The following is a 19,906-nucleotide window of genomic DNA, read 5'->3' on the forward strand; positions in this document are numbered from 1 at the left end:
ACGCCTGGCCCTCACGCCTGATGTCGTCTTGCAGCCAAGCAAGACCAATCCAAATGGGACCTGGGGGCCCCAGTTCGAAACTCCTATTGCAGGTAGCTGGCTTCATCCAGGTAGCCACCATTCCAGCCTCCTGGGTGCATTGGTCTTGCTTTGCTGCAGCAGGCATTTTAGCGACCAATCTGAATGACATTTTAACGCGGGCTTACATTCCCACGTACCGCACTCTACACCACTCCTTACTGTCTCGCACTCAGTCTATTTCACTCATTTCCATCATCTGCCAGGCTTCCGGAGGCACCTGGGTCTGACAGCCCTGCCCTTAGAGCCACAAGATGACAGCTGGGAGCAGCGCCAGTGAGTTGGTGGGGTAGGAGGGAGGCCAGATCTGACAGTAAGTGATTCTGCGGCATCTACGTGAAAACTACTCCACGGGAGGGACTCACCACCCCCCAACCTAGAAGAAGAAAACCGGAGGGCTCTTACTTTTCTCGCAAAATGGGGGGTCGCTGCTCCAGCTGAGGTCCCACTGGCAGGTGAGGGTGTCACTCCCCACGATGTCATAGCCGGGGTCACACTGGTAGGTGATTCGGGCTCCTCTCACGAGCTCCGTGTGAGAGGTGGTTTTCCAGCCGTTCTGGATCTCCGGCAAGTCTGAGCAGGAGTCATTCCTTGACACCTCTTTAAAACAAAAACATCGTCCTTGGATGAGGAGGTGGGCCTTCCTATGTGGGGTTCCCTTTACAAGGTCACAGGAAAGGCGCAGACAGAAGAAAAGGTCTCCAGAAAGAAGCAACCCACTTCAAAAAAATCCCTTCAATTGCAAGAACTCTGCTCCAGCGGGATCTTTACGATGAGCTTTTCCCCATGGGCCACTGAGCCTATCAAGCATTCTTTTGGTTTGACAAAGTACGTGTAGGATTTAGAACGAGACAAAATCCTAGCTCTGACACTTACTAGCAACGTGATTTGGGGGGGCAGCCACTTCTCTCTGGGTCTCGGGTCCTTCCCTTCCATGATGCCCGCCCTCACCCCATTATTCTCACCTCCAGGGATTCACACTCTCCTGTACTCCCTGCAACACCGAACAGGGCTGATGTGCACAGCCAATGGACTATTATAGAAGTGATAATGTGTGACTCTGGCACCGAGATCATCAAAGATGTTGACAGGCTCTTCTCTTGCTCTTTGGAGAAAGCAACTGCCACGTTGTGAGGATGCTGGGGCAGCCCTCTGGAGAGACCCATGTGGAGAGAATCTAAGGCTTCCCGCCAACAATGGGCATTGACTTGCTAACCGCATGAGTGAGCCATATTGGAAATGGTGCTCCCAGCCCCAATCCAGCGTTCAAATGAGTGCAACCCCAGCTGACACCGTGAGTACAAACCCATGAGAAATCCCAAGTCAGGACCACCCAGCACGAACTCCTGAATTCCGGACCCACAGAAACTGTGAGATCATAAACGTGCACTGCTAATTTTAGGGGGTGGGGATAATTTGTTACACAGCAATGGTAGCTGACACTCCCAGCCTCATCCTAAGATGGTCTGTAAGTACATGGGTCTGATGGATTTGTGATATATATTTTTGCAATCTGGATTAAGAGAAACACTCAGCTGTGGAAATAAAAATAATTATTGGTGCATTCTTCCAATCATGTTGCAAACCATCAGCGAACGTTAAGTGCACTCCCAAAGTATGCTACCCCCAGCTCATTACCATAGAGTCTTCCCTTGGAATAATCCCGCTTTCCTTCGGCAAATCCTCGTTACTGAGCCAGCAACCCAAAGCCTGACCTTGCTTCCAAGTGCCCACTGCACAAATTTTTGAGAAGCGAGCTAATGATGCTGTGCAATGAATCCGCAGCTCTCATGTGCTTTTGCGGAAAGCAGAGCGTACCTTTGCCGTCCGCAGGAAAGTCATTCTGAGAAAAAAGCGATGGCTTTTCCTGGGATTTCATCATGACTTTATTTGGGGAACAGAGATCTCACGGGTGTCTGCCAGAGGAAGGGGAGAGGGAAATGGCTCCTGGAGTTGCTTCGTGGGGAACAGGAGCCTCTATATTTAGGCCTTTGAAAAATCAGCCAAGCCCGGGATTTAGGACACAGCTGCAAATGTTCAAGCTATGGATGAAAGGGGAGAAACGGGGGCAGATACTGGATATATGGTTTGCCTTGTGCCAAGTGCTCGGAGGCGGAGAAAGGTTTGCTTGTCTGACTTTTCAGTCCGAGTCAGCATGGCTACATGCTCCTGTGAGACCCACCGTCTCCTTTGCAGTGCTCACATTCTTGGTTATCAAGTTGGAGCTGCCATGACTCAGATCTTGGCCCCAACGTTCACTAATTAGCTGGCCTTGGCTAAGTCACATAGCCTTCCTGTTCTTTGGTTACTAGACTCCACCCCCGGAGACCCTGATTCAAGAATTTGCACATTTACTCAGCACCCCAGATGGAGGTTCCAGCCTTATGGGCCCTTAACTTTGTTAAGAATGAGAAAGCTGGCCTAGGAGTTGGAGGGCCTCCCTTCGGGTCTGTCCTTCTTTTAGAAGCTGTGTGATTCCAGTTATGTTGATAAACATCTCTGAACCTCACTGTCCTCAATCATAGAGTTGAGATCAAGAATTATGACCCTGGGGGTGCCTGGGTGGCTCAGTTGGTTAAGTGGATCCTGCTTGGGATTCTCTTTCCCTGTTTCTCTCTCCCTCTCCTGCTCACATTTGCATACACGCCCTGTCTCTCTCTTTCTCTCTCACTCAAAATAAATGAACTTGAAAAAAGAATTATGACCTTGTCTATCATTTAAGGCAATGTGAAAACTAAATAATGTGCATGATATGACACTAAGATGAGTTAAATTTTTTTTTAATTTTAGAGAGCACAGGAGTGGGAGAGAAGGGCAGAGGGAGAGAGAGCGAGAGAAAGAATCTTAAGCAGGTTCCATGCTCAGCATGGAGCCCAACGTGGGGTTCGATTCCACAACCAAGAGGTCATGACCTGAGTGGAAATCAAGAGTCAGATGCTTAACTGACTGAGCCACCCCAGCACCTCACTAAGATGAATTTTGTATGGTTTTATTGATTTGTTTGACTAAGATTTTGTGAGTACTTACTATATGCCAGGCACTAGGAATATGAGGATCTGAAGTCATGGTCCTAGGCTCATGGTCAAGAGCAGCATCATGGTCCAAGTTTTGGGCAAAAGAAAATACTCAAATGCACTGAGTACATGCCTCCATTAACCAGTCTTATGCTCATGGCAGACATCACTAATCGATCATCACAATCTCTTTCTTTGAGTCAGACCAAGACCTCCAATCCTCAACACAGACTCCCAGGAATTACTGTCATTTGATTGGAGTTGATCTACAATATGGAGCGTATTTATTGCCCTAGGATTGGAGGAATAAACACACAAGTGACTAATATCTTTTTGAAAAACTCACCCATCTCTGGTTTTTTATTTCCTTGCCTCCATGCACTTTGGCTACAGACACCAGCAAAGCACAAGAAACAGTGAGGAGAACGGTTCTTTGCTCCTGTCTGGGCAAAGCTGAATTATGGGAGATCAGAATCATGTAAGCCCCGTGTGTTTCTGTAGAAGGTTCTGCCAGCAGTCTTAGCAGATTAGCCTTGGCCGCATTGCAGAGGTGGGTATTGGCCTAGAGATCAGTCTAGGGGCTTCAGAAATCTCTAGATGACCGTGGAAACCCCTGACCCTTCCATGTGACCTTTCAGTGCAATGAGAATTGCATCTATGCCTAGTTAAACCCAGGATAGCAACGACCTCCCCCATGCCATAGCAGACGGCATTGGGCGATCAATGTCATTCTTCTCCCACTGACTTCAGGCGTGGCCTCCTTGGAGTTCTTTTCCACATGATCTTCAACACAGATAGTCACAAGCAATTGACAGCATCAGGATTAAATGCAGAAGCCCACCTGCCTTCCCTGTGAAATCGAGCGTGTGCTTCTTTAACAGAAAGAAGAACACAACTGTTCTCTTTTTGTGTTACCCACATTAGCCAGGCTCTGTGTGCCTAAAACCCCACTGGCCTCTCCCACGGGGGCAGCATGTGATCCTGACATTGTTAACGGGACCGCCTCCCCCACTTTCACCAGCCAGAGAAAGAAAGGCAGGGAGAGCTGTCTATTCATCCTTGGGTCCTGGTGCCTAGTGCAGCTCATATGGAGAGACTCTTGGGAACCAAACTCTCTGGAAAATGGAGATAATGAAATAAAATAATGTATGTAAGAGTGCCTGCCAAGTGCAAGTCGTCACGCAAATCTAAAGTTTCAGCTTCAATAAATGGGAACACCTCCTCCTCAAGATAGTGCCAAAGTGAACATTGGCCAGACTTCCGGGTTAACCTTGAGCAGCCTTGCACAGGGTCAGATTTCCGCCACCAGGCTGAATGCAGTTTTGGAAGGCTGACTCAGGCACCAGAGGGGACAAATGAGCAAAACCATGACCTCATCTTCCAACTGGGAGGCGGAGGGGTGGGCAGGAGGAGAAGAGAGGGCTAAGGAGAGAGACTGAAGCCAAGCCACCAGAAACTCTCCTTCCAAAGGCAGCTGACTCTGGAGGGCACCTCGCCTAGAGAGCCAGCAAGAGCTGTTCTGCTATGCCCAGCTTCCCCCTCGCCCCAGTAAAAAATGGAGAACCCATGGAAAGTGGCAGCAGTAACACTCTGAAAATACTTAGCAGTACAATCAAGGGAAGAAAAGGCCCCAGAGAAAGATAAAAGAGAAGATCAACACTTGTGTCTGCCTCTCTGAGAGTAGCAGAGTGGGAAGGGATGAGAAATGTCTACCAGCCAGAAACGGAGAAACCAAAAAAGCCAGAGACTTGTTTTCACATGCATGCGGCTCTTTGAGGCAGCCAATGGTCAAGGAAGGGGCTTGTATTTTAGAGGCAAGAGGTGGTACACAGCAGACGCTTTATATTAGGATGGACGGGCAAATCTTCGAGCCAAGGGGAAGAGGGAACCAAAGACACGGAATCTGGATCAAGCTGGAGGGTCTTTGGTGGTGGGCATGGTAGTGGGGAGACTGGAAGAATGAGAGCTCCTTTTATACCCCTTTTCCATATGGGAAATCGAGGTGTCCACCTAGCTCCTAGATGACACAAGTGAGTTTTCCGATTGCTGGCTGCATCTTGCACATTGAAATCCTCAGGGCACAACCACCCACCATCTTGGATGCCAAAAGAGGTTAGGTCTTGAGTACCCCCTGGTGTCTCCCAAGTTCTCTGCTATTGCCAAGAAGATCAGGTGCAGAGAAACACTAAGAGTGGGGATTCAGGAAGCCTGTGGGTGAGCCTCAGGTGTGCGAGACACTGGGACAGCTGTGGTTCCATCTCCTGGGATGGGCAGAGGGACAGGGGCAGCAGCGGAAACTCCTGGGTGGTGGTAGGGGTGGAGGTAGGGATGGAAAGAGTTCTGTATGGGTCATGTTAAATCTGAGATTCTGGTTACACATGCAGAAGGGTAGTTAGCAGGGAGTTGAGTAGATAGTTCACGGGAGAGGTCAAGGTTGGCGGTATGAATTAGGGGCCAATGGAACACAGAGAAGTATTGCTTGCAACCATGGGACTGGACGACAGGGCACATGGGTGAGTCTAGACAGAGGACAGGACTCAGGATGGAGTTGGGACCCTCCAGCATTCAGAGGTTGAGCAGAGAAGGGTGACTGCCAGCAATGAAGAAGGGGGGTTCATAAGTGGGGGATGAGGAGGGAAGGCTGTGGATGGAAGAAACAGTAAGAAGAGAGTGTCGGATGGTGGAGCGTGAACTTAGCCTGAACTTCACAGCAGGTGTTTTTTGGATTTTGTTTGTTTGTTTGGACACGAAGGGGACAGAAATGGTTTGGAAGCCGCATTGAAGATCAAGGAAGACTCCTCTTGCCTCTCTTATGTCCTGCGGGACTGGAGGTGGAGGGCAAGTGCCTTCTGCATTCAGTGGGGCTGCAGGGGAAGAAGAGACCTTAGGAAGAGCCAAGCTTCAGGTCAGGCAAGCTGGTGGAGACGGGGCTTTGAGAAGTCACAAACACAGGAGAGTTTGCTGATGATATAAAATCCCAGCTGACTACCAGGGGAACACTGTGACTCTGAAAGTCATGAGGGATTATCTACTGAGTCCTGGTATGAAGCCTCTGGAGCAGCTATCAGTTTTTCCATTTTACAGATGACAAAAAGGCTCAGAGAGGCCAAGCGACTTGCCCAAGATCCCACAGCCACTGATAGCAGCACTAAAACTCAAAACCTGGTCCTTCCAACCAGAGAGTCCAAATGCTTAAAAACTACATACATTTACTGTGCCAATATAGCACAAAACCCCCACAAAGACTCATCTAGAAGAAATCATCTAAACATACACACACACACACACACACGCATGCACATACACAAATTGATGGGAGGAGACACTTACCTATGTAGTTCATGATGAATCCCTGGCCCTTCCCAAAGATGAGGCCGGCAGGGTCTGAGTGGAACTGGATGGTTAGGTCTGGCGTGGACGAGTACAGCTTCTGGGGGCCGCTGTTTCCAAGGTACTGCCCCAAGATGTGAGGCATGACCTCATCGCCATCATAGATAGTCAGGATGTCGCTGTTGCTCAGGTTCAGGCTTGGGGGCGGGACAAAGAGAAGAGGAGAGGTCTCGTGAAACACAATCACGGGCATACAACAAGCCTTTGATTTAGTTTTTCAGGCAACACACATGTTCCCAAGGCATCCTAGGTAGCAGGTGCTAGGCTAGGAACCTGGGGGGAGGGAGGCATGGATCACAGATGTGACCGGGGCACGCTGATCCTTCCCACGAGCACACACGGTGCCTGGGTTTGGGGAGGGACTGGGCTTCTGAAGACTCACGCAGGAGATGGTCTCTTCTGCAAGGAGGTCTTTGCACAGTCGCACGCTGCATTGTCGGTAAAATTGCCTCCAATGCTGGTGATGCTAAGTGCCGGGCACTGGGCTACATGCTGGGGGTGCGACACAGGCCTTTCATCCTTTGATGCAGAGCAAGCTGCCTGCTTGTTAATTAGAACCTGCATTTTCATGTCAGGTGAAATGATCCTTCCATTCATCATGTGGCAAAGTCCTCAAAATCAAAGCCAGGTATCTATTATGTGTAGGGGATGGGGCAGAGGGTGGGATGGGGGCACCTTATTCATGAAATGTACTCAAACCTGCTGTCAATATTCATAACAGGAAAGGATGACACATTGTCAAAGACGTGAATGAAAGAAAGCACCTTGACACTAAATATCAGGACTGCAATGGACAGTTAATAATCCAGAAAGCACTTCAATGTGCCAGAGAAACATGTGTTATGTTAGGTGTGCCAGATAAAATTGATCTCTGATTGAAAGAATGCCAGATAATTCAGTGTTGGCAGGAGACAGCTATTAACTTATGCCTCTTCCCTTCTATTCTCCTTCTTCCCTTCCCTTTTACATCTTTCCCCTCTTCTTGTGTCTCTCTCCCTAATATTTTTGAACACCTACTAGATGCCAAGCTGTGCTCACAAGAACCACAGAGGGGTGATATATTTAGACTAGGAAGGAAACCAGGTCTTGTGGTAGCAGTTACAATCAACACACGTGCAGAGAGAGGAGACTGGGGGCATCATGGAGGCCTCCCTGGAAGAGGTGATGCTTCCTGTGGATGCTCAAGAAAGACTGGAGGGCTATAAAGACACAGAAGGCTGGAGGGCTGTAGGATCCATACCCTGAAGGGCTTAAGGAGCCAAGTTTATGTGTTTGGATGTCATCTTGCTTGGGATGAAAGCAGCTAGACACTGCCTGAGGAGATGCATTCCAGGAAGTGTCCCTGAGCAAAGTTCCTGGAACTCGTGCAGGAGTGACAATAGCCATCCCTTGTGACAGCTTCATCCAGTGCCCATGGGCAGGGGTGGTCAGGGAGGGCGGAGGAGGGTGGAAACCACCCATGGTGGTGCTTCCAGGAGAAGGAACAAAAACGACAGAAACACAAGGAACACTGTGGAAGTGGTGCTCACAGAGGGCAGGGGGTGTATTTTATTCCCCAGCATCTCTCACATTTCTCAGGCAAACTTGCCCAAGGGCTGATTTAGGGACGTTCTAACTGTCCCCATAACCTCCATCGGCTTTCTTGGCACCACTTTCCTGATAAAAGCTGTCCACTTGCTTTGCATGTGTGGCTTTAAGACACAGCCATAGACTCATACCCTCTGCCAGTTTCCAGCTAAGGCTATCCAGCCTCCCACCCCTATTGTACTGAAACTCCGGAGTTGCCGCCTTCTCTTGCACATATCGTAGATGCTCAATATACGCTATGGTATGAAAGAGCCTGCCACAAAGTCTATCTTAGAGCAGAAATAGTGAGGTTGATGTCAGCTCTTGACCTGTGATAGGGAAGAGCCTCTTAACTCTAAGAACCATGAAAACATCAATCGTTCATGAAAGGGGCTGGATTAGGCTGGTGTGAAACGTGTAGATCACCGATATTTATTCCGAAAGCTGACTTCACAGCCGGTCTGCTGGTAACAGTGGGTTCCAGAGAGTCTGCAACTTGCCTTTACTCTATCATTCATTGCAATGATCTAAATGCAGTGGAAGCATCTCCAAGGATGCAAATTAGCTTTCATTTGAAAATCCTAGCATCGCTCTTCGTCCTTTGTAAAGCAGGAAGCGGTGGTGCGCTGGAAAGAGCACGCTGCCTTGGAAATCAGAAAGCTTTGGTTTGATTCCTGGCTCTGATACTTGCACGGAGGGCATGTGGTTTTTCTGACGTTCCTTGTCTGTGAACTGGGCTTAATATTTCCGGTCTATGTCATGGGCTTTTGGAGTGAGATAAGGCATGCTGAAAACGTGGGATCAAATTCTAAATCCACTGACAGCACCTGAGCAAGTCTGGTCAAGTCATTTGAATGTTCTGTCATTATGAACATCACCACCATCAACCTCACCACCATCATTACCACCATCATCATCACCACCATCACCATCACCATTGCCATCATCATCACCACCAGCATCACCACCATCATCATCATCACCATCACCACCACCACCATCATCATCACCACCACCATCACCACCACCATCATCATCACCACCATCATTACCATCATCACCACCACCATCATCATCACCACCACCATCATCATCATCACCACCATCACCATCATCATCACCACCAGCATCACCACCATCATCATCATCACCACCATCACCACCACCATCATCATCACCATCATCATCATCATCACCACCATCACCATCATCATCACCACCAGCATCACCACCATCATCATCATCACCATCACCACCACCACCATCATCATCACCACCACCACCATCACCATTACCATTGCCATTATCATCATCACCATCATCATCACCACCAGCATCACCACCATCATCATCATCACCATCACCACCATCACCATCGTCATCACCACCACCATCACCACCACCATCATCATCATCACCATCATTACCATCATCACTACCACCATCACCACCACCACCACCATCATCATCACCACCATCATCATCACCACCATCATCATCATCATCATCACCACCATTGCCATTATCATCACCACCATCAACCTCACCACCATCATCACCACCACCATCACCATCACCATTGCCATTATCATCACCACCATCATCACCATCACCCTCACCACCATCATCATCACCACCAGCATCAACACCATCATCATCATCACCACCACCATCACCACCACCATCATCATCACCACCATCATCATCATCACCACCATCACCATCATCACCACCATCACCACCATCATCACCACCACCATCACCACCATCACCATTACCATTGCCATTATCATCACCACCATCATCATCACCACCAGCATCACCACTACCATCATCATCATCACCGTCATCATCATCATCATCACCACCATCATCATCACCATCATCACCACCACCATCACCACCACCATCATCATCACCACCATCATCATCATCATCACCACCATCATCACCATCATCACCACCACCATCACCACCATCACCACCACCATCATCACCACCACCATCACCATCATCACCATCATTACCACCATCATCATCACCACCATTGCCATTATCATCACCACCATCATTGTCACCATGATCATGATCATGCTCTCTTTAGATTGCTGTTTACACCAGATGACTTCCATCAGTGGTTTTCAACTAGGGGTAGTTTTGTTCCCCAGGAGACAGTTAGCAATGTTTAGAGACCTGGTTGTCTCTTCTAGGGGGTGTCACTGGGGAGTCAATGACAGGGATACAGTTAAACATCCTACACTGCACAAGACAGCCTTCCACAACACAGAATCATTTGGTTCAAAATGTCAACAGCGCTAAGGCAGAGAAACACTGACTTATGTGAACGCATGCTGTAAACAGTGTGCAACAGACTATTAACTGCAACTTCTATTGTCCTGGGATTCCAGCAGAAGTCCCCTGAGCTAAGAATAAGCAAATAGGTTCCAAGTATTCCTACTTTTGAAAGCGCTATTGACTGAAACTGGGTCCTTCGGAAGCAGAGCTGAGCAAAGACGAATGTCTCCTGGAGTCAGGCTGGTCTGGGAGGCCACCCCAGGCAGCACTGGTGAGGTGGTGAGGCAGGAGGAAGTGGAGGAGCTAATATATAGTCATCGACGGGGGAGTTCCATTGTGGGCCCTGGGCTCAGTCCCGCAGGAACAGTCAACAATGGTGTAGAACATACCTCGGGGGAGAGGGAACTGGGAATTCATCCTCCAACCCTGATCCCTCATTGGCTGAGGGTTGCTCTTAAGTGTACCAACCTCCAGCACTTCTGGCCTGCCCATGAGGGGCTTGCAGTAGGAAGCTATGGTAGGTACACCGTGGCAAGTGCTGTAGGACTGAGACAGGGTATCCATGGCACCTACCTCTGCCATCAATGCATCCCTTCTGATCTGCGCCCTTCCCCCTCTCTAGCTTATAGAAGGCGAAGCATTTATTGGGCTGCTAAAGAGGCTTGCAAGAAGGGCCTACTCAGCGAGTGTCACTCGGGAGGGGGGACTAGGGGAGGGGAGAAAGTGTTTCATCTTCACCTTAAGCCTGGTGAGGAGGGCTTCAAGGACACTTGGTGGCTTGGCAGGTGCCTTTGGGGCTTGGGGACCAGTGACTGCATTTGATGCTCATCAAGAGGAGAGTAAGGACTCTCAGTCAGACTGGAGCTGCCTGCCTGCCTTGGGGGCAGAGAGAGACAAGAGGGGAAAGGAGGCACTGGGAGTGAGCTTCCCATCACTAATGAAGTAGGGAGAGGAATCATATTTCCTGGGTCCAGATGTGGACCCTGAAGATAGGAGCCACTGAGGGTCTCCTTAAAAGTGTCCCCCATCCTGAAAGGGGGATGGGATCCATCCGAAGGGAAAGCCAAGAGCAGCCAGACTCAAGAGACGTTGCCCCCATCAAGTTCTCCACGACAGAGAAAAAGCCCAGCATTCTGTATCTTCCGTGATGTGACCGTGCTGTCCGATCAGGCTTTTTTGGGAGTAGGAAGCAGTTCCCCCAGGCCCTCCCTACTGCAGACTTCCCAGCCTAAGGAGCCCTGTGGAGGGTGCGGGGAGTTTGAAAATGAATGATGTTTAGGGCTTTATGGTTAGTAGACTGAGCCACACTTGTTATGACCAGAAGACCTGCAAAAACTAAGCTTTCCCCCCAAGAAGTGCAAAAAAAACAAAACAAAAACAAAAACAAAAGAAAACAGAACATGAATGATGGGGCACTGAAAGAGTAAGGTTACTCTCTGCCTTATCCTTCTGGATCCACCTTCTTCTTTCTCCCCTGCCCACCTCAGAAGACAAGCCTGCGTTTCGCTTGCCCGTCCGGCTATATTTAATACACGGAGGGCATCCAAGGTCCCCACCACTGGACTGTCCTCAGTAACTGAGACAAAAATGCAGAATTAACAGCCAAGAGACTGGCCATGGGGCACAGCAGGGGCCTTCCACCGAGGACTCCAGTGAGACATTGGCCAGATAACAATCCAGGGAGGTGCTGAGAAATCAGGATGTCAGTTTGACTCCAGAACAGACATGGGATGGATAGATGCTGGCAGGCAGGTGGGTTTGAGGGGACTGGAATTGGGTGTAGGCAGGTCCTCTGCAGGGAGGATGCCGCAGGGACAGCCCCTGTCTCCTCCAGTCCCTCTATGGGGCCAAAGGGCCAGGCTTTCGTGGAGTTCCAACCAGGAGACCCCCGCTCCTGTGTCTCCTTCTGCCCCTGTCTTTAGTTTTTCTCCATCCCACTTCAGTTGGACCGTAGGGAAGCACCTCCTTGCCTGGCCCCAGTCTCTTTCCTCGGCAGCCAGATGAATCCTTCTGAAACATAAATCTGGTCCCTTCACTGAACGGATGAATGGAGAAACAAAACGCAGTGTATCCCTACAATGGAATGCCATCCAGCCATAAGTAGGAATAAAGCATGGACGCATGCTCCATCACGGATGAACCTTAAAGACTTTCTGCAGAGTCAAAGAATCCAGTCTCAAGAGGCCACACAGCGTATGATGCCTTTGATAAGAAATACCCAGAATAGGTAAAGCTGTACACACAGAAAGCAGCTTGGGGGGTCAAGCTGCTGGGAGGAAGGGAGGAAGGGAGGAAGGGAGGAAGGGAGGAAGGGAGGCTGGGAGGAAGGGTCGGGGACAAACGGAGATGGCTGGGTGAACAGGTACACGGTCCGTTTGGGGAGGATGAAAAGTGCTTTAAAATTAGACGCAGGGGTTGGTTGCACGACAGTGTGAAGGTACCCAGTGCCACTGAGCTGTAGAAGTTGCCGACACCCCCCATTCTTCTTTGATATGCTGTTGCCAGAATCAAACCCTGCACCACAACACCCCTGCACTGCCCGATGAGACACTCCAAAGCCAGCCCGTGGCCGTGACCTGCTGGGTTGTAGCTTCCTCTCCTCTCCACCTTGACCCTGCTCCAGGCACATCCTGTAGCCCCTTCCGGGGTCGGAGCAGTCATCTGGGGGCACGCTATCCAGTGCCCCCACTTTTGGCATCCCTTTTCACCTTTCCAGTTCCAGTCTCTACTCAGCCCAACAAAACTACCTTTTGGGCTACCTCATGGGCCAGATATCTGAGTAAAGATCTCCCAAGACCCTCATTTAGCTTTCAAACAATGCTCAAGCACTCAAACAAGAACTCCACACGCTAACACCTAGGATCATCCCTGTTTTTTTTAAAAAAAAATTTTTTTTCAACGTTTATTTATTTTTGGGACAGAGAGAGACAGAGCATGAACCGGGGAGGGGCAGAGAGAGAGGGAGACACAGAATCGGAAGCAGGCTCCAAGCTCTGAGCCATCAGCCCAGAGCCCGATGCGGGGCTCGAACTCACGGACCGCGAGATCGTGACCTGGCTGAAGTCGGATGCTTAACCGACTGCACCACCCAGGCGCCCCGGATCATCCCTGTTTTAACAGATGAGGAAACTGAGGCTCACGTAAGAGTCAGACCCGGGACCCTAACCTAGGTCTGTTGGATGCCAAAGCCTGAGATATGAACCATATGTTATATGATGTCCCATGAAAGCCACATATACGTGTCTCCAAAAAGTGTGACTAGCTTCAGTCTGGCATCAGGAAATTTGTGAATAGAACATTACAAACAAAATCTGCAGAATGAGGAAAAGCCCCGTCGCACTGCCCCTGGCATCCTGCTGAGCCCTATGTCCTTATGACATCATTGCTAAAGGTCATTCGATTAGACCCATCATTTCAACCTTTTTTTTTTCCTACAGAGGTAATATTTCTTCTCTCTAACTCCTTGTTTTCAAGACCATCTCCTAAGCATTTTGCATTTCTTGATAACAATGAAATCTGCTTCATTTTGTTGCCATTATTGATGGTGTATAATCGGGTATGTAATAAACCAGCATTAAACTGGTTAGTTAGTCTGGGGGGCTTAATTTTTGTAGATAGGAGATTTCTGTTAAGGTTTTTTTTGGGGGGGGGCATATTTAAAAAGACACTGGGCACCTGGCTGGTTCAGTTGGTGGAGCATGTGTCTCTTGATCTTGGGTGGTGAGTTCAAGCCCCACGTTGGGTGTAGCGATTACTTAAAAATAAAATCTTGGTGCACCTCGGTAGGCTCAGTCGGTTAAGTGTCTGACTTCAGTTCAGGTCATGATCTCACAGTTCGTGGGTTCAAGTCTCGCGTCAGGCTCTGTGCTAACAGCTCAGAGCCTGGAGCCTGCTTCGGATTCTGTGTCTCCCTCTCTCTCTGCCCCTCCCCTGCTCACACTCTGTCTCTCTGTCTCTCAAAAAAAATGAATAGATGTCAAAAAAAAATGAAAAAAAGAAATCTTTAAGAAAGAAAGAGACTGGGGAGGACGCATAAGAAACCAATTACAGTGATGGCCTCTGGGGAGAGGCTCAGAGGAGGGGGTTGTTTGCGGTTTCCACAGTAGACTCTTGTACTTTTGGATTTTGAATCATGTGGCTGTATTACCTCTTCAGAAAGGATAAAAAAAGCTCAAAGGACCCCCATTATTGCTTTCATTAGGGTCTAGAGAGCCAGAGAGGTTTCAGCGAGGAATACGAGTTTGGTTCTGACACAGATGGGCAAACCTTTCTCTGGAGCGGTAATTCTCTCGGCCAGCAGAGGGCGGTGTGCGCCTAAGCATGGTCGCGATTCCCATTCCCCTGCAGCAGGTGCCCATTCTTGCCTCAGCCAATCAGGGGCCCGGATGTGGGAGGAAGGTGGTAGGTGAGCTTTATAACTGTTGAGCTGCCGCCATTAATATTCCACAGAGGTTGTAGAAAGCAATGCACCTTGCTTTCCTTTATTCCTTTTTAAACAAACGGCTGACCCTCGCTTACAAATCTTTTTTTTTTTTTTTTAAAGATTTTAAAAGGCTTTCCCTGGTGGCGTTCGCAGGATGATTTGAGCTAGACAAACGTAGTTGAAAATGTCTAATGGTTATGTATTTATTTAAATGTGGATTCGAAAAAAATATATATATATATAAATATACGGTCTGCGCATCAAACTTCTAATTTCATGGACATTATTTTGCTTAGGGTAAGCCAAGTGAAAAAGCAAGCCAATTTATATGCAGTTTAAGGTGGGGCGGGGGGAGATAAGAAGTAGCTGGTTAATAGAACGGGTCTGTGGAAGAAGCGACATTAAACGCACACAAGAATGTCCAGGTTTTCAGCCTTCCTGGACTCCCAGGGGGTCCACGGTCGGGCCCACAGCTCACTTCTGCTGTCTCAAACATCTTTGTACACCAGACCCTTTGATGCTCCTAGACCTGCCTTAGCCCATGCTGGTCCCTTTATTTGGAAGGCCTCCCCTCACCTCTCTGCTCGACAACATCTAATTCCTCAACATCCCTCTGTGCTCCCGACCCCATCCTGCACTGACAGCGATATGATAACCAGTCAAGGTTTCCATAAGGCTCCTGATGCCCGGAGCTCTTCTGAGCACCTCACACATCTTATCCTCGGACGAACCCTGGAAGAACTACTATCCTCACCCATATCACAGAGGGGGCAAACTGAGGCACCCGGTGGTGAAGAAGCGCAAGGAGGCTTCTTCAAAGAGCTGGTCATATAGGGCAGCCAGCCTCCAAATCCGTGTGGTTGGAAGGCAGAACCTCTCTCATCTCCCACACTGGGTTGGCTAAGCTTCCCTGAACCGTACCCACCTCTCCCCAGTGTCCCTGGGGCCCAGCACAGGGCTTGGCACAGGTGAGACAAATGTCGTTTACATGAATTATGGTGAATTTTCCTCCATTTTCCAGATGGGCAAACTGAGGCTTAGAGGGTTTGCATGACTTTAAGAAAACACTATGTTGCAATTGAGGCAGGACCTCCGTGGGACAGTAGAGATGGTGAGGAAATAAAGTATAGGATTTAAATAAGGGAGAAAAAAGAGGGACCCAAAGCCCATAAATGCAGTCTTAGGCACGTTCAAATTTCTCTTACAAGACCTCTCCAGAGTTCTCTTGTGTCTGTTTCTCATGGGATCCCCTCCACCACAGAGCGATGTCATGAATCCCATTTTATAGAGGAGGAAACCGAGTCCAGGAAGGCCCAGGTCCCAAGGCCTCCGTGTGCCTTCATGATGCCACACGGCCACCGCTAAACGCCCCTCAGCACCGTGGAATTGCTGAAGGTCCCTTTGGCCCAGTGCTCATTCGGTTTCAATTAAATTTGATAAAATGGCAGACGGGACAAGAAACCATGTCAGCTCCAGGGAGGACACAGAAAACCAATCTTTCTGGCCCCCTAAAAGGACACCGGAGTGCATAAAAATGAGTGGTTTTCTAATTTCCTTGTTTGTGCTTCCTTTCCTTATTCCCTCTCTCCCCGAGATATTCACCAGGTGCTTGTCAATGTCAGGCTCAGGAACCAGCCCTCTGCTGCTGGGTCTCAGTCCCCGCTGCACGTGAAAAGCTCTGGGGAGATTTAAACACTCTCAATGATGCTTAGGCTGCACCCCAGACCAATGAGACCCTCAACATGTCAAGGGGTGGGCCCCTGGGTCAGTGTCCCTCCAAACTCCCCAAGAGGCTGAACTAGGACCCAAAGGCGCTACTCTGCGCTGTGGTTTCAGAGGGGATGACACCCAGTCTCTGTTCTCCGCTGCCTTTCCTCCTTTCTCTGGTTTCTCCCCCTGTCCCCCTCTCCACCAATTCCCCTCTCATACCCAAAGAGAATGGGAAGAAAGAGACTCCTGGCTTACACATGCCTGTCCTCTGGGACCACCCATGGGCCGAGCTGCTTCTGATTTCCACATCCCTGGACTGAGCCATCTCAGAATGCGGTGGGCAGAGCTTGGTCAAGGTCAATGTCAAGACATTTCACAGCCAGCATTGTGGACCGGGGAAAAACCCAGCAGCTCCTGGCTTGGTTTGTCTATGAAAAAGTCAGTCCTCAACCATCCTGTGAGTTTGCTCTGTCTTGAGAGGCAGTGGTAAGAGAATGGGTTCTGGTTCAATCCTAGAGGTGCTGATTTCTAGCTGGGTGACCCTGAGAAAATGGCATAACCTCTCTGAGCCTCAGTGTCCTCACCTGTAAAATAGGAATAATATTGTGGGTGGCTGTAAAGAAGGTAGTTAGGGCCAGGAATTCAATTAAAAGAGCATCTTTTGTCTTAAAAAATAGTTATGATGAATGACATAGCCTGTAAAGGCAGGAGGGGAGTGGGGTAAGGGGGTGTGACAACAAAACCCGGTGTCATGAGATCGCACAGGGGGCCACCCCCTTGGCCACTTCTCTGCTCTGGGGCTATGGACAAGTCTCTTGCCCAGCCCGGGCCTCAGTTTCCCCAGATGACAATCCCCAAATCCATGAACCATAAAACAATGAATTAGCAACGGCCATGATTTCCTCGGGCTTCAGGCTTTCCTCCTATTCAGAGGGTCGGACCCCACATTTTCCCCACTTCCTGACTCAGCGGCAGTGAAGGCATCACCGTGGGAATACCAGGATTCAGACATAGGTTGGTGAAGCCTGGGTTTCTGGGACCCAAGAGTGACCACGCACAGACCTGTGGCCTTTCCATCACTTCCCTGTGTGGAGATGCCCACACCTCTTCCTCTTTCTGGGGAGGAGCTTCTCCAAATTCATAAAATTCAGGGGCTCTCCGGCCTCTTTCATTAGGACCTCTAAGTCAGGGTGCAAAAGCTGACCTTGAGAGAGCATGGTTGAGGGTAGATTGGGATTTGTGGGGGGGGGGTGGCAATGTGTATATGTGTGTGTGTGTGTACAGGGTGTGTGTATATGGGGTATATGTGTGTGTGTGAGAGAGAGAGAGAGAGATGTGTGTGCGTGTAGGGTGGCCATCTGCACACACGTGCGCACACACCCGCGCAGGAGGAGGCCCTGGGCTCTGCATGGCTGGAGGAAGATGTTTCAGAGCTGTCCCCAGCAGGAGCTGACAGCTGCTGGATGTGTCTCTGTCATTCCGAATCCCCATCCTGACACACACATTGAAGGCATCACTTGTAAAGCCTTGGTGTGGTTCATCTGAGCCGCCAAAACACTGCCTGTAAGCCCAGTGCCAGGTTGGCAGTGTGGGCTCTGCCCGGGAAGTGTCTCCCAGGAAAAAATGACCCGTTCAGAACCTCGAGGGCTCACCCCGAGCTCTCCCGGGAGGCACCAGGCGGGTGCCCCGGGGCTTCCCCAGGTCATGGCCGTCAGAGGAGCACAGACAGGGCCTCTGGCCAGCACGCACTGCCTGGACCGCAGCCCTGCCCAGCCGCTGGGCTGCCCAGAACTCTCAAGGGAGTCTGGCTGCCGTCAGGATCACGTCAGTGCCACTGCACAGAGCAGGGCCGGGAGGCGGTGCGGGCCACGAGCTCAGTGTCACACGGCCAGGTCCGAACCCCGGCACCCCTACGTCCAGCTGGTGAGCCACCGGGCCCCTCTGAGCATCTGTGTCTCCATCTGTGACATGGGGGACGTCATCGTGTGGACTCCTTGGTTGCTCTGAGGATTAGGTAAATTGACAGAGGTACTGGGCACGCAGAGAGTCTGGCTCGCGGTCAGGGCTTGATCCGGGGGAGTCTGATGCGATGCCAGCCACACGGCGGTCCCTCAGGAAACACCCCTGAGTAGTAAGTGAGTGAGGCCACTGCATGTCAGGGATTCATGAAACACGCAGCCGCGTCTCCCTAGGATGTCAAATCTAATCGCATCCGAAGGGCTCGAGCTCCAAGGTGTGCACTAGCCAGGTGACGTCCCAGCTCAAGGCAGGCGGCGGGTCCCTTCCCACAGCTGCTCTTGCTTGATCACCAAGGCTGGGAAGAGCGTGGAGGGGCTGAGGAGCAGGAAAGGGGCAAGTGCCGGTGGAAGATTTACCCTGGAGCTCGTGCTGTCCTGTTACCACCGGCCACGACAGCCCCTTGCACGTTGCAGGAGGGGGAGTAATCCGTCAGGTGGATGCCTGGGTAGCACTTCTGCAGGAACCCTCCTGATTCCTAGCTGTCGTGCCAAACGTCAAGCTCAGGGGCAATCAACCCTTGTGAGTGCGTGCGTGCGTGCGTGCGTGCGTGCATGTGTGTGTAAAATGGAGCTCAGTGTGTGCACATGCCAGAGAAGGAATTAACAACAGCATCATCATCACAGCTCACAGCTGCCAATTAAATTACTGAGTGTATGTAACGTACCAGGTCCTTGCCTAATGTTTCATTCTCTCAGACTCTACGAAGTGGGCACCATTATTCTCCTCATTTTAAAGAGAGGAAATTGACATTCCGGAAAGTGAAGTGACTCATCCAAGATCGCACAGCCCATAGGTGGACGAGCTGGGACCCGAACCCGAGACTTGCCAGCACAAGCCAAGGCCTTTTGCTCTCTCCCGCGTGTTGGAGGCATTGTGTGGAGAAGGAAACGTTCCCCGAGCCTTCGCAATTCCAGGGACCAAGTGCTAAGCACAAATCTCGTCTCCTCCACTTCCTAGCTGTGGGATCGTAGGCAAGTTCTTCACCTCTCTGAGCCTCGGATTCCTTTGGTAAAGTGGGGAACCGGGAGACCCGGCTTCTGACCCTCACTCTTCCCTGGCTGAGGTAGCTTGAGCGCAAACATGATTTCAAAGCTCTGCCCCTCTCTGCGTCCGCGATCCTTGCAGGGAGGCTTTGGAGCGCCTGCCATCAGGAGGAGTCTGGGTCTCCACCCTTTCAATGTGGGCCGGCCCTGCTCTGTGGCTTGTTACGGGACACGGAAGATGATGCCACTGTGCCAATTTCTAGTGTAGGCTCAAGAGGCCTTGGATGCTTCTTCTCATCGTCCTGGAACCCTGGCGAGTCACGATGGGAAGAAGCTCGAGCTAGCGAGAGACAGGCGGGGCAGAAGAGCCATCCTGGGCCGGGCCAGCCCAGACTGTCTGGTGGCCACCCCCTCCCCTAAAAAAGACC

At 50.2% G+C, this 19,906-nt stretch overlaps 1 protein-coding gene across 3 annotated transcripts in view; it reads right to left on the reverse strand.

Annotated features, from left to right (window-relative positions):
• The window catches only part of SEZ6L (seizure related 6 homolog like), a 183,643-nt gene that overhangs the window by 24,839 nt on the left and 138,898 nt on the right, over window positions 1-19,906 (reverse strand). For all 3 annotated transcript variants that reach the window (XM_045041399.1, XM_045041398.1, XM_023242157.2), the window contains exons 10-11: window positions 6,423-6,619; window positions 484-678 (exon numbers count right to left, since the gene is read on the reverse strand). In XM_045041399.1, the coding sequence (XP_044897334.1) occupies window positions 484-678; window positions 6,423-6,619 (392 nt within the window). The remainder of the gene's footprint in view (window positions 1-483; window positions 679-6,422; window positions 6,620-19,906) is intronic.

Source organism: Felis catus, chromosome D3 (assembly GCF_018350175.1).
Source record: "Felis catus isolate Fca126 chromosome D3, F.catus_Fca126_mat1.0, whole genome shotgun sequence".
Classification (NCBI taxonomy): domain Eukaryota; kingdom Metazoa; phylum Chordata; class Mammalia; order Carnivora; family Felidae; genus Felis; species Felis catus.